This window comes from Centruroides sculpturatus, unplaced genomic scaffold (assembly GCF_000671375.1).
Source record: "Centruroides sculpturatus isolate CEXI.00-Female unplaced genomic scaffold, Cexi_2.0 scaffold184, whole genome shotgun sequence".
In the NCBI taxonomy this organism is placed as follows: domain Eukaryota; kingdom Metazoa; phylum Arthropoda; class Arachnida; order Scorpiones; family Buthidae; genus Centruroides; species Centruroides sculpturatus.
In genome coordinates this window covers 492,094-507,556 of record NW_019384494.1, presented here as the reverse complement: position 1 = coordinate 507,556, position 15,463 = coordinate 492,094, and the positions used below count along the sequence as shown (strand labels likewise).

The following is a 15,463-nucleotide window of genomic DNA, read 5'->3' as shown; positions in this document are numbered from 1 at the left end:
TATCTACTGTTTGACATCGTTGTCAGATAATTTTAATTATTATGATAAATTAATAATTAATTTAATAAAAATACATTTATCTTCATACTTAAGACAAAAATTTATAGTTTAAAGATCAGTTCAAAGACCTTTCTTGCATATTTATGCATTTAATTTTTGATATTTTAATTATGTTTAGATCATACATAAATTATTTTAATTATGCACTTTTATTTCAAACAAAAATTTTTAATCGCTTGAAAGTATAATTACGATAATACTTTAGTTTAAAAAAGAAAAAAAAAACATAAAATATACTAAAAATAAAATAGAATAAGCCATAAATTATGAATGGAATCTCGTATATATTATATTCATAATTCAATTGTAGGGAATATGAGCGCACCTGTTCACTTGGCACACCTGTCACGATAAGTTGTAGTGCCTATCGTCGATTCTGCTTGCCTCTTAAACTAGAAACTCGACATATTATATACTCGATGGTTAGAAATTCCTAACAATATATATCTCACGAATGTCCATATTTGAATAAACCTCAGGCTAAACACCTGATGTTTTTCCCTTTGGCACCATCTGACATGAAGGTTGAAGAAAAGAACAGATTATCGTTTAGAGCAGGTGGAAAATTTAGTAAGAAATAGTTATTTTCTAAGCAAATGATGTGTTTTGTATTATCGATGCATAGATAAGGTTAATTTTTAAAAATGGTGATATCGTGTGGAAGTTGATGTGTGAGATAAAGATCGGGTTGACTAGATATGATAGATGGAGTAGAACGTTAGAAAAAAAAAGAAAATATATAAGTTTTTGTGTCTCTCTGCTAGCTGTTGTCAACACTTTCTGTATTAATTTAGGCATATTTTTGATAGTTATTCATGCCACGTGTAATACAACATAATAGTTATGAATATTAATTTAATTTCTGAAAATTACCGAGTTACTTTTCAATGGAAGATTGATAGAGATTTATTCAATAATTATCTATAGATTTATATTAAAAACCTATAGTTTAACCCACATTTACTACTTTAATCTATCTTTATATATTAAATAAAAAAAATATAAATTTTTAAAGCTAATTTTTTAATTAATGAGTGTTAAAACGTGAAAATATTTTTAACTTATGAATTTTTAATGATATGAAAAACAGTAAACGTCTTCTCTAATTAGTTAATTTGTTTCTTATAAATGAAAATTAAAGATTTAAAGGTTATTTAACGTATTAAATATGTTAATTTTATTCGTGAAAAACGTGAAAATAAATAATGAGAAATTCAATATTGTAACGATAAAATTGTGACAATTTCAATTTAAAACATAAAGGAAAATAAGTTTTAATGTGTGATTAACGTTATATAATTAAATTACAGGAAATAAAATTTTTGCACGTTCCTTTCTAGTCGACGATCTCAGATTTAGTAGAGAAAAGGTCATTAAACATTTCTCAACGATCCAATTTACTATGCAGGTTCCTTTTTATATCACCACACCTGGGCAAGGATCTTATACGCATGCGTGTTCATAGTGTAGAAAATAAAAGGCAAAAAAAAAATTCGAAAATTAATTACCTTGGCTACAAAAATTTAACGATGACATCTCTGAGTGTATAAAGATAAAAAAGTAACACGCAATCTTCGAGGATTAATCAGTAAAAACGAAAGAAGAATTTTACACGAAATTACGAATTTACTTTAAGTGAAAAATATCAAAAATTTTAGTAAAGAAAAAAAAAATAATAATAATTCATTAATATTTAAACGTAATTATTTAAATTCCACGATTTTTAGAACGATCGATCATATTTTTGAACAATAATTCAGCATTATAATGTTAATAATTCATATATTAAGACTATCTTTTATATGTATTGTATATATAGATGGGTTTATTAATCAGATTTTTTTTTTTTTTGTTTAAAATCCAATTTAAAGAAGAGTTATTAGTGATCCTAATTATAGTCGAAGGAAAGTAAAAATTAATTTCTATAATGCTCTAGGCATTTCCGTTTTCTTTCAACGTGTTTTATATATGAGAATAACGTAGATCATATATATGTATCTTTATCAAGAAAAAATATTCATAAGTAATGCTAAAATTTTAAATTATAATATAAAAAAAATTGTAGTGCTTTTTTTTAGAATAAATATTTTTTACTTGTAATTTTTTCTAAAAACATTTAGGTAGAAAGGAAGTCGATGTTTCATTTCCGCATTGTAAAAGAATTTAATGTCTTGTTCTATACTTTTTTTTAAATGCGACTTTTAATATTTTTGCTCGAATTAAATTAATTTTCGATTTTATCTTATTTTATTTGATTTTGAATTTTTTTTTTCTCACAATATCAATTGCAAAATATTTTAAAGTAAACTATTTTTAATATGTAAACAAAACAATTTGATTATTATAAAAACCTTGAAGGAAATTTAATATTATCCTTACGTCTCTTGCCTCTCTACTCCCTTCCAATTGATTACTTTACATCTTATTGTTTACAATTTCATAAATTTTAAATTTTATAAAGAAATACGTTTTAAATTTTGTTAAATTTCTTAAATAATTTAAATAAAATATTATAAAGTTTTTTTTAATATTGATATTTATTCTTATAAAAATTTTTTTTTGTAAGAAATTGCCAAAATTTTTACTGTAATTAGAGCTTCAAACTAGTTTTAAAATATTATTTCCAATAGTGATGACATTAATTTAATCATGATTCCGAGTTTCTGGTTTAATAAGCCTAAAAACCATTCTCGTCCCTTTTGATTTCTTATAAAATTTTGTCAAAAATCTATAAATTATATTAAACAATATTACATAAATCAATATAGTAATCTGATTTAATTCTATTATTTTATAACTTATCAGATATAAGATGAAATAATCCTTACACTGAAATCCCATTAAGATACAGTACCATTAAATAAGACGTCGAGTAGAAAGTGATAAGTTTAATTATCGAGCGGATGTACGTTGTATATGTAATCTATAGGACAATAATTAACGAAAGAAGATTAATGAAATATCTTAATTGATTCTAAGAAAAATTCCTTATTTCTTAGATTTAAAATAAAATCATTTTTCTGAAATACAGCTTAGAAAGTTTGCTAATTACTTAACTCTTCAAGCGTTAAATAGCAATATCTAATATTTAAAGACTTAATCATCATTCTATAAATATTAGCAATGTGATAATATGAAATATATAGAGTTAGTACGGTCGGAAACCGATAAAATTAAACTCGGAAACGTCAAAAATGCGAGAATACCCACTCCTCTCAGTCTTACGGAGAATATTAGAATGAATATAATGATTACAATGAATCTCTCTGAGAATATTAGAATGAAATAAATAAAAGTAGAATTTTTATCATTTTCTAAAAAGAACTAATATCATTTTCGTATTTTTTTACATAATTGACTAAATTTGAGATTTCTCTTTCTCTGAGCCTGATCCCCTTATTTCTGGGCCTATCTACAATGTTTGTAGATAAACGCAGAATAAGTTTTATTCTGTACCCATCTATATTGGACCATGTTTTTAAAATAGACGATAATATATAGTTTACGTTCTTGAATAGATCGAATATACATGTACTCGAATCCCTTAAATATATATATTCATCCCGTGAAAGTTATAAAACAGAACTTTCAGATAATATAAACTCCATATAAAGATAAATGGTAAGGAATAAATTACTCATTATAATTAATTTTCACACGAGTTTACTCGAGAAATATTTTATGTATGTTTACAAGTAATAAAAGACATTCTAATTGTTTCAATTACAATAAAACAAAAATCATTTTGATAAACAATAAAAATATTAATTTATATGAAAAGCTTTCCTATTGATAATTTTAATATTATAATAATAAATTGTAAACTAATTTTGATTTTATAGATAGTAAATAATATATCAATACATTATCAAGAATAATAAAAACCTAACTAAATACTAAATTTACATTAAATAAAAACATAATTTATATTAATAAAACTTCTTCAGTGTAGAGCCGGTAATAGAGTATATTTATTCAAAAAATTATTGTAATAATTACTTATAAAATTATTTTAAAATTTTCGATGCGATTTTATATATATTTCTTCTAAATATAATATTTTTCTAGTTTATTATATTTAATAATAATAAGAATGCTCTAATATATTATCAAATGAAATAACCGAATGGATTATAATATTAGTCCTGGGTCCCCACATTCCCTCAAGTTCTACTCTACTTAACAATTTTTTCTTCCTATAAATTAATAATGAATTTAATTATTACCATCATTAACGATCTTAGTCATAATGCTTAAGGTTTTATAATATGTTTCATATTTCTCTGTACTTTAAAAGATAGTCCAGTTGTTGTAATTCGGCTCCACATCATTTTCTATATAATATAAGATTTGGTCACTCTTTGTACGATTTTCTTTAAAGTAAGGAATTCGTCATACGAGGCAAATGGCACAAGATAAAGACCATTTATTATATAAAACATTCGGAGCAATAATCTCTATAATGCCCAGTATTGGTGTGTTATTTTTTCGTTTAGTATTCATTCTACAATTATTATTATAAGAAAACGATATTCTTCAATTAATATATAATATAAAAAACATTTCTATTGTTTAGTTTAACCTTAATTTGAAAGCGAACCATGACATTTCTTTCATATTTTAATTTTCATTATAACAAAGTATCCTTTATTTGAAGAGACCTTGATGAAATAATTCATTAACATTGATAAGATTGTTTTAGACATTCTTTTTTGTTTACTCTGTGCAAGTATTCATGAATACTTCAAAGAATGCAACAGTTACATGACTTCATTTAAAGAACTTTTTTCAAAAATTTATGATGCAGGAGTTATCTTTGCAAGAACTTTGCAATGAGTTCACAATGTGGCATGAAAATTGTTCATTAAAGACTTCTAAGTTTGTTTTCAGTTCTAGCTAATTGAAATAATTTATTAAGTTTATTGAATACAAAAGCCGAGTCATGTAATAACTGATTAATTATTCTTGCTAATAAGCAAATAATATTCAATGAATAACCTTCTTATATACCAAACACGTACCTGTTTGAATAAACAAATCAAGAGAAAAGGAAGTTTGTATTAGATTACGATGAGAATGCATCTTTTGGAAATTTCTTAATTATATTTATTCTATCTTTGACAAATTAAAAACACCTGAGTTCGGTTCCATCTGAAAACCAACTTACTCTTTCCTCCTGTTTTAATTTCTTTGATTAGATATATTTACTATGATAATATTTTGAGAGTTATATCAATTTACATTAAATGAAAAAATGATGCCTTAAATTTTATTATTTATTTTAAAGTGTTTCTAAATATTTTCCAAACTTTACTTCGAAATCTATTATAGTTTAATATATATATTTTTTAATTAAAATAAAACTTACTTTTGGTAATGGAAAAAGGCATTGTCCAGCACAATAATTAGCTTCAAATTTATCAGGTGAAATGATCCAGTTTGTCCATCCAAGTGCTGCAAAGTCTACTATAAGTTTTTTCTTCTGACACATCATTACATCTTTAATATCATCATCTGCAATAGTTGCATCATTTTGATGAATGTTATCTGATTTTTTCCATGGAAATGGTAACTTTCGATGCTTTCTTTTTCGTTCTTTTTTCTTTCCACGTGATTTTCGATTGTTCAAATGCTGAGGATGAGGCAATAACCTAGAACGATGAACAGAATCTTTACCATAACTTCCAGAAGACGAAACTAATTGCAAACCATGTATTTTATAAAGTGGATATTCAGGAAGTTCATTATCATGGATAGACCTCTTTCTTCGTTTGTTTTCATCAATTGTTTTTGTAAGCAGCTCATTTAAACGATCTTGTACAATATCAGAATTTGAGAAATTTGTAGATGTTTTCTCATAAGAAAACAAGAGCAAAAACGGTTGAGAATGGAAACTGACCAATCGCTTCATAGGAATGGATCGAAACTTTCTTCTATCGCTGCTTCCTTCTATAGAAATGCCAAGTAAATGTTGACTATCAGTATTTGGAGTCCTACAATTAAGAACTACTTTGGTAACTTCGTAAACACTCCATCCAACATCACTTTCTTTAATTTCTCTTTGTTCCACGGATGGCAAGGAAGTTTGGATTAGGTCCCATAATTTAAAACGATAAACATGTTCTCTCGATTTTCTTCTTCGAATAAAAGCATGTAATTCAGCTCTAATAATAACTTCGGAAGATGGTACACCTGTAAGATTATACACTAACATTTCCACATCTTCCAATTTACCTGAAAGCAAAACAATAAATTAAGTATAAAAATTCAGAAAACGCATGTTATAACTTCAAAAATTTATTACGAATTAAAGGAGAAAAAATTATATATTTTGACATTTATAAACCATTAAAATTCACTTCATCTCTCTCTAATTAAACAGTCTTAAACAAGTTAAACATTTTTTTTTTATTCATTAAGAGACTTTTTTTTATATATAAATTTAATTAGCAATTAGTTTATTAAAGCTTCAATTATCGAACGACAACAACAACAGTTAATTATCCAAAAATTACATTTTTTGTCATTTTTAAGGGAGATTCCGATTTAAAACCTACTTCCAAAGTGATCAAATAAGCTTAATTGCAGTAGCTTCATTAGAGTAAGAATGTCAACCAAATCACAAAAAAAGAAGTATAACTTATTTTCTACCTTTATCTTATTCATATAATTTAGTATCAGAGCTTTTGATAGTAACCTACTTATCTCAAAGATCGAAATTTTCTTATTTAAGTCCGTTCGTAATAAATAACAAATGACCCCCAAGGTGCAATCAACCTTGTCTTAAGAATGAGCATACTATGCTTTGGGCCAAACTGTATATATATATATTTATTTATTGAAGCACATGTTTAGTGTGTATTACTCTACAATGCAAAATGACTTTTTATATAGACGATATAAAAATTGATTCATTGACTACAACGATTTAGCAATGGAACAGGTGTTCCTTCTTGTTTCTTTATATTTTAAGTCCATGTTGTAAGATCAATTTTCTTTTTTTTTTCTAGCTCCTGTAACGTTAACTTTTCATAAAGAAATTTAAAAAAAAGGACTCAATTGAACAGATGTTTTACATCTAATTAAAGCTTCTTTTCGTGTTTAAAAATATAAAAAAAAAAACTTAAGCCACAAACATGTTTGTTACAATGAAGAATATTAATATTGTATCGATGACTAAACAGTATTAAAGACTATGGCAGCTGGATTTAATTAAATTTAACATATAAAGCTATATAAATTTAACATATAATTAAATTAATTAAAATTACTCATTAACGATAATATAACATAAACTGAGACGGTAAATTATTTCATGTAATAACTGATTAATTATCTCATCAAAATATAAAAGAGTCACTGATGATGTCATATCAGGAACACAGCACGGCGGGGGAACATTTGGATCCAAGCTCAATGAGTGAACCAAACTCTGGATGGTTGCATGATTTGATGGGAAAAGATTCTGTTTTTAATAAAATAATTAATTAATTAATATTGTTATCATAATTAAAACATTATATCATCTTATAATATAATATAGAATTTTGAAAATAAAAACATCTTCGATTTAACTGTAATATATAATTTCCTACTAAATACTCTTTTTTAACTTTTATAGTTCGCGTTCTACATGTTGGGAAGTTACAGTTAAAAAGACATTACGTTAGGTCATTTGCTGAGATTTTAACTTATGCTAATCTATAAAACAATTGAATAAAATGCAACATGCATTATTCATCTTAAATCAATAATTTACATATGATTTATCACATATTAACCGATGATTAGCATACACAATTAGTCACATGTATTAATCAATACCTTTCATGTATGATTAGTTATATTGGCTTACATTAATCAATTACACAAATGCAAAATATCTGTAAACCAATCGATAATTTTTACACATGGTTAGTTATAATGTATACGTAACATTAAACAATTAAGGTATTTCTTATTTATAAATATTAACCAATTACTATGCATGTTTTATTAATTATATGACCTATATATTAATGAAAAACACGCATCGATTACGCTATAAAAAATTACTCGTAATTAATTTCAATTTAAAAAAAATATATGCAATTTATTCTATTTTTACTTTATTAACATCGATTTTTATTTATAAAATCATTTATTATTTTTAAATTAAATTTTAAAAAAATTAATAGTTACTTATTTTATTATCGTTTGACCCTAGCTTGAGACATATTTTATCGATCATTGCCTTGGGTCCAATATGCGAGAATAAATTGTAAAAGTGATAAACGATGATGTCACCCCATCATCAAGCAAATTTGCTACTTAGCAAGTTTTTCAATTGATTTAGTAAAGTAAATACTCATCAGTAAGATTGCAGATATTACAATTGAATTTAACACACCTTAAATTAAAGTTAAATCAGATTTAATTGTATATAAATATTAAATTAAAGATACATAAAATTTATTTATATGCAAATACCTTAAATTTAAAGTAAATCACTTTAAATTTGTATATAAATGTCATAAGTTAAATGTGTTGTGTTCAGTTTTATTTGAACTTCTTAAAGTATAAGTTAAAGGATGTATCAGGTTCATTAAAATATGACTAATTAAATTAAAAGGTATGCCAAGTTCAACAATGAATATAAGTATCTTATATTAAGCCGATTCAATTGTATTTAAATACGTTAAATTAAAAGTGAATCATATTTAATTGTAAAATCATAAAATAAAGTTAATTTAGATTCAGTTCATAGAAATGCTTGAAATTAAAAGCATATCAGATTCAATTCTATGTAAATATCTTAAAGGTAAATCATGTTTAATTGTATATAGTACTAAGCATTAAATTAAAGGCATGCCAGATTCAATTGAAGGTAAATACCTTAAACTAAACATCAATCAGATTAAATTATATCTAAATGCTTTAATATTAAGCTATATAGATTCGATTACATAATTAATAATTGAAATGTTAATAACTTTATTTACTTTAAAACATTTTAAATTTATTTTAAAAGTTTTAATTCTCTTTAATGTCTTAAAATATTTTCATATAATATATTTATTAATTAAATAATATGTAAAATCAATATAGTAAACTCTTAATAATGTTTAAATATAGATCGAAGTGATATTATTATATAAATTTTTATTTGTTAAAATATTTGTTTATATAATTGATAAACAATTTTCTCCACGTTAAAGTAAAGTAAACATTAAATAAAGTTTGTATTATTAAAAAAAATATTATTTTAAATTAAAAATTTTTATTACAATATGTGTATTTAATTAAATTAATTTTAAAAGAAAATTGTATTTTTTTAAAAATAATTTTAATATGCAATTAATAAGAGAATAGAGTTACATTATGCGTCATTGTTTATTCACAACCTCAAATATTAAATTAAATATTTAATAAGACATTAGAATTTATCTTAATTTAGCCAAGATAAACATTATTATTAAATTATAATGATTTATAATAGAGTAATCATTTTAGTTTTTGATTGCTAAGAAATTTATAAGCTATAACTTTTAATATAGTCTTATAATGGAAAAGTTAAAATGATTACACATAAATTTGAACCTAATTTAGTTATAAATATTACAAACAGATGGCGCGATATATCATAAAGGTATAAAAATGCCTCTGGATACCTCATAAAGAAAATAATTTTTTCTCCCNACTGTGTAAAAAAAAAAGGATGTAAAGTACAGAATTTCTCTATTGTTACGTACAGAAGTACACTCGTGTTAAGAGTGATCTGGGTGGTCAATTCTAGAAATGTTAAATGTTTATGTTGGAGTTCTGGGTGTTTTGATTATCTTGAAGTGTTTCGGTGTAACTATACTGGTAGCCTTGTGACGTGCCTTTGATTGATATGTTGCATCAACAAAAGATTATCTTTAAATAACTATTATAATTGTTTTGATGTGTTATTTTGAAGTTTTTAAGCTGTAAATCGTGTTTATGTCGTTCTTAGAATGCGTAAATGTATACGTATTCCTTTTTAAAACAATTTTCTGCTTTTCTCACTCAAGTTTTGACGAGAAAATTCAATGCTTTCGCTTTAAATTTATTTAATTTTTCAAGTAAATTAAAAAGATTTGCTTCTTCTTCATCATGTTTGATATTTTTTTTAAAAAAAAATTCTGTTTTATTAAGTTTTTATTTCGTTATATTAATGTTTTTATACTTGTTTATCAAGTTTCACTTTCTATAAAATTTCAATAATTTTTTTTGCGAAATACTTTCGTGCTTGTTTACCGAGATTAATTTTTATTTAAACATTCTATACTGTTTACTTATCGCTTAATTTTTTTACAAAAAAAAATCAATTCATGCTCTTGAAGTTCATTTTTTTTTTAATTTAGTGAGCAAGCAGGGAAATTTAATTTTTTTTTCTAAAATTTTCCCCAGCTTGTTTATCATACTTAATTTTTAACAAAAAATTTTAAAGCTTGCTCTTCAAGTTCACTTTGTTTTTTTTCCAAAAATTTTCCTGCTTGTTCACTGAGTTTAATATTTTACAAAAACGTTTCTGCACGTTTGCTATTTTATTTTGAAAACGTTTCTCTTCCTGTTTACTACGTTTTATTCTGTTTTATTTCATTTCTTTGTAAAACTTTCTTTGCTTTTTCCTTTGTACAAAGCTGCTTGTTCATTACACTTAAAAAATTTAAATTATTTAAAAACGTTTAAATAATTCTCTACATATTCCTCACCTTTTACTTTTTACATAAATATCTGACATTTTTTTAAATTTTTACATTTATATATGAAAAATTCTGATTTTAATAAGTTTACATTCATAAATTGTTCACCGGATTTAATTTATTACTAAAAATTCCTTTACTGTATATTTTTCTTTTATAAAAATGGCGCATGATAATGTAAATTCTATACACATCCACTGATTGGATTAATCAATAGTTTGCACAATAATCACATATTGCGACATCAGAAAAAAATGAGATAAAAATCATCATAATGAAAAAAACACTAAACATGAACTGGAATCATCAATAGAATTATGCTGATAATGGATTACATTATACTTTAAAGCATAAATTTGAAGTAAAAAATGTATTAAAAATAATTAAACTAGATTTAACGACATTTAACGATTTAATTATAATTATAAAATGTATAGAAAAAATTAATTAATTGAAGAATTTTTAAAGTATAACATTTAATTGCTGAGAAACAACTTAATTGCCATTATTCTACAGTGAGAAATTTTATCATTAAGTTACAAAAGATTGTATTTTCATTGCTGAATAATTAATTATGTATCAATGTAAGTAACAAAATCAAAAATTAAGCTACCTCTTACACATATTGAATGATTAAATTAGCATATTGAACGATTTAATCGCATTTTAATCATTCATTCAATTCGTGAATTAACAATTTAATAAATCGAATATATTTAATTATTTATTGAATTAATTATGCAGAATGTTTATTCGTTAAATATAAATTTTGAATTCTTATTTGTTTCTAATTGATGATCTGTAACAAAACTTTGCGTAGGTAGGAACCACGAACCTGTTCAACAAATGTTATCAAGTGGGTGATTGATGTTTCTTGTCGAATAAGAAAAATTAAGGATTACGTACATAATCAATCAGTGTATAATTTTAAAATAGAATTAATTAATATTACATTTTTGTATGTTCCATTTAAAATCGAACAGAATTAAAGCGATTTTAGTAAATTTCCTTTTGTATTTTTGAACTTTTATCACGTACAATCTAAACTTTAGTTTATAATTTATAATTTGTTTTATAAACCAATTTAATTTTCAATGTATAATTTACAAAATTTTGCATATTTTATACAATTTTATATCACATTTTACCGAATTTTTAAATAATTTATGTTCTTATAAAGCCCGTTTGTATACAACAAAAGCATTGACCTTTTACTAAGTCATCCGGAAAGAATGTTGAATTTTATTTGTAAAAAATGGTAATCTGAAACAACAAAGATAAGATAGAGAAGCAACGAATAAACATTTTACTCATAATAAACTAATTGAATGTAACCTTAATTTAGGTTACACTCAATTAGTTATTTGTTATTAGTAAACTAATTAAAGATTTTAATTACGTTCATATAAGTCCTTACTTAATTCAATGATAAATTATACTTAAAAGAAGAACTTCAAGTTTTTTACATAATATAATAATTTATTATTATAAATATATTACGTAATTTATTGTACATCTTAGTTTATTATGTTTACAAAATCAGAGATTTTCCTCTTCTTTTTTATAGAATAAACATGCCCTATACACTCACCACGAGACTTGTAATTAAAACATAAACAGCAATTACAAGGAGAACCGTTCTAAGCAAAACAAGTGGACAAAAGAGTCTGTGTGTATGTCTATATGTTACTCTTCGACTAAACTGTTTTCTATTGTTTCTTATATATTTTATGAATTTTCTGAAGTTTCTAAATGGTTTATATTACACGTCTGGACTAAATATAATGATAATACACATCTGTTCTTTATAAATAGTATGGTGTCAGATGATTATATTTTATTTATTTTATGTTTGTTTAATTATTTTACAAGTGTCAATACTTACTATTTTAAAACTTGATTATATTATTTGTTTAACTTAATTTCTTTCTTTAAATTCAGAAAATAAATTTTAAAAAATCTGATTTTCTAGTATTAAAAGTCAATAATTGTATTTACAAATCTTATTTTGTGCATTTTAAGCACAAAATAAGCAAAATGAGAATTTAAACTTGATTTTCTGTTATTAAAAATGACAATTCAAACTCTATTTTGTATGTTTATGAAGAAAAATTTGTATAAAAAAACTTTATTTTGACTATAAAAATATGAAAAATAAATTTAAAAATCTTATTCACAATTTTAAAAATGGAAAAATAAATTTACAAACCTTACTCACCACCTTAAAACAAAGAAAAATCAATTCTGTAGACATTATTCCTTCTATTAAAAATTTAAAAAAAATAGTTAATTATCTTACTTGTTGGTTTAAAACTAGAAAAAGTTTAAAACCTTATTCACAACATAATATAAGAAAACAAAAACTTTCTTCTTTACTTTGTATTAAATCATATTGATGTCTATTATTGATTTTATTATTATATATTTATTGTTATATTGAAAGGATGAAGGATCATTTTGACATTCCTGATAAATTAAGTGTATACTTAGCTGTCACGGAATCTTATTGCAGCTAATAATCCCAGTATTGAACTATCTAACCTCATGGCACAATTGCTCGATAGCCAATATCGTGCCTTATAAAATTCCTTTCCCGTCATTATAAAGACAATTTAAAATAAATTCTGTCACGCCAACTCTACTATTAGAAGTAAATAAGTTAAAAATTTTGAAACAATTGCAATTATTGTGCGATTCCAATTCATTTATGAGGTATTATCGATAGATAATAAATAAATAAATATGTCATTGCTTCAACGTATTCGTTATGCATTGTCTACTTATTGTTTTCATTGCACAATATTAAATTTGACATAAGATGAACAATCAATTCGAACCTATTATTATATACAAGTTTCTCTACTTTATCATTAGCCTAATTGAAATTACTTTAAAAACAATTGGGATTTTATGATAAAATATTCTATTTATAACATATTAAATTAAATAATCCTATTAGTTTTATTAAAATTATGTCAAATTACAATTTAAAAGTTATTTAATTAGAAAACTTTAAGTTACTTTATACTAAATAAACACAGAATCTACACTAATTTGAATAATTCATTAAGGGAATTCGGGCATAAACTAAGTGACACGCCATATTCTTTCGTTAAAGATAAGTACAATTAACTATAATTCTAATTTAATTATAAAGGAAAAAAGTATAAAATAAAGTTTAAATATAAAGAATTTAAATATTTCAACACAATTGAACTTATTTAAAACATTTACAACTTACCTTTCATGGGTAAAATACTTCGAACTATAGAACTATTTTCATGAATGGAATCAATTCTACCACTCTTATACTTCTCATACAACTGAACCATATAACGAGGAGTCGAAGAAACTTTCGATTTTTGGTAGATTAATTTAGATGCGTGTGACTGTCCCGCGACTGTAACAACAGCTATAGCAGTTATAAACAGAAAGTAGTCGTATAAGTTCATTCTCGTACTTCTGTTGATGAAAAATTATGCATTAATAATACATTTTCCAATCGATTTCTTTATATAATTTTTAAGATTATTTACAGTTTGTGTAGTGGACTAAGTGCTGTGAAGGATCAAACTGACTTGTACAGTAGGTAGGCTAGTTGTGCGCCGAAGCGAATGAGACAGGATGACTGCACCGTATGTCGAACTGGCTATTAAGTGATGGCCACGTGGTCTTGCTTCCAATAAAACAAACGTAAAGATGATAGAAAAGAAGCTGAGAGCGGGGATAAGGGGGAAAAAAATGGGTTTAGAGTGCGATGCCTGCACTTGACATGCTATTTCGTGAATTGCAGCTCGTATGATTGACGATCGTAAAATTTGATATAAATCTGACATATTGTAAAAAGCTACGAATTTATTTATTTTTTGATTAAGAGTCATCCTATACACAACTAGTTTTAATTNTATATTATTTATTTTAATATTTAAATCAATAAAAATTTGCTTTATTACCCCTGAAATTAAAGAAAAATTTACCTAATAGATCCATTTCACTATCGAAATTTTTAATATTAAATTGAAAAAAAAGCTGTTAACTAACGCATTCTTCGACTATAGAAATTAAATTAGAACAATGACAGCATGTATTTAATATGAACATCAAACCCCTTAATAATGATTTCCTCGGGATATTCGCCTCAGATGACGACTCTTTGCCAGTGGACCCGCCTCGGCAATAACAGAGTTAATTACAAAGAATCAGTAACAAATCTTTTGACCATTTAACCGAACAATTTATTGAAATCCCAACTCAACAAATCTTTGTAATTAATCACCGTTTGCCCTATATTACAAGAGAATTTTTGCTATTATTTTCATATTCAGCATTAATGTAAAATATAACATTTATTTTATATTTATATTTAAAATAATTTGTTTGAAAATTTTGTTTTTATTAAGTTAATTTATCATTAGAACATTAGACAAATAAAATGATTTGGACGATAAATAAACACAATAAAAGTAAATTTCTGAAGTAACAATTTATTTAAATTTAAAGCTGTTAAATATATATTCTAATTATGTAAAAGTTTATAAATTGCTGTATAATTATAATATATAATGTATAAAAGCATATAACTTAATGAAAAAAGTACAAACATTCTAATATAAAAAGGTCATAATGCAATCATAAATATTTAAAATGCACTTATTAGTATGCTATAAGTATATTAAAATGGTTTAATTAATTAC

General features: G+C 24.2%; 1 protein-coding gene across 2 annotated transcripts in view; it reads right to left on the bottom strand.

Annotated features, from left to right (window-relative positions):
* LOC111621855 (bone morphogenetic protein 3-like) overlaps window positions 1–14,412 on the bottom strand; it is an 18,197-nt gene extending 3,785 nt beyond the window's left edge. Inside the window, exons 1-3 of one of the 2 annotated variants that reach the window (XM_023364114.1) lie at window positions 14,306–14,412; window positions 14,011–14,231; window positions 5,429–6,294 (exon numbers count right to left, since the gene is read on the bottom strand). In XM_023364114.1, the coding sequence (XP_023219882.1) occupies window positions 5,429–6,294; window positions 14,011–14,221 (1,077 nt within the window). In that variant the 5' untranslated portion in view covers window positions 14,222–14,231; window positions 14,306–14,412. Of the gene's footprint in view, window positions 1–5,428; window positions 6,295–14,010 lie in introns of both variants that reach the window. The other variant, XM_023364113.1, reaches the window with a different exon arrangement.
* Window positions 14,413–15,463: the final 1,051 nt, after the last annotated feature.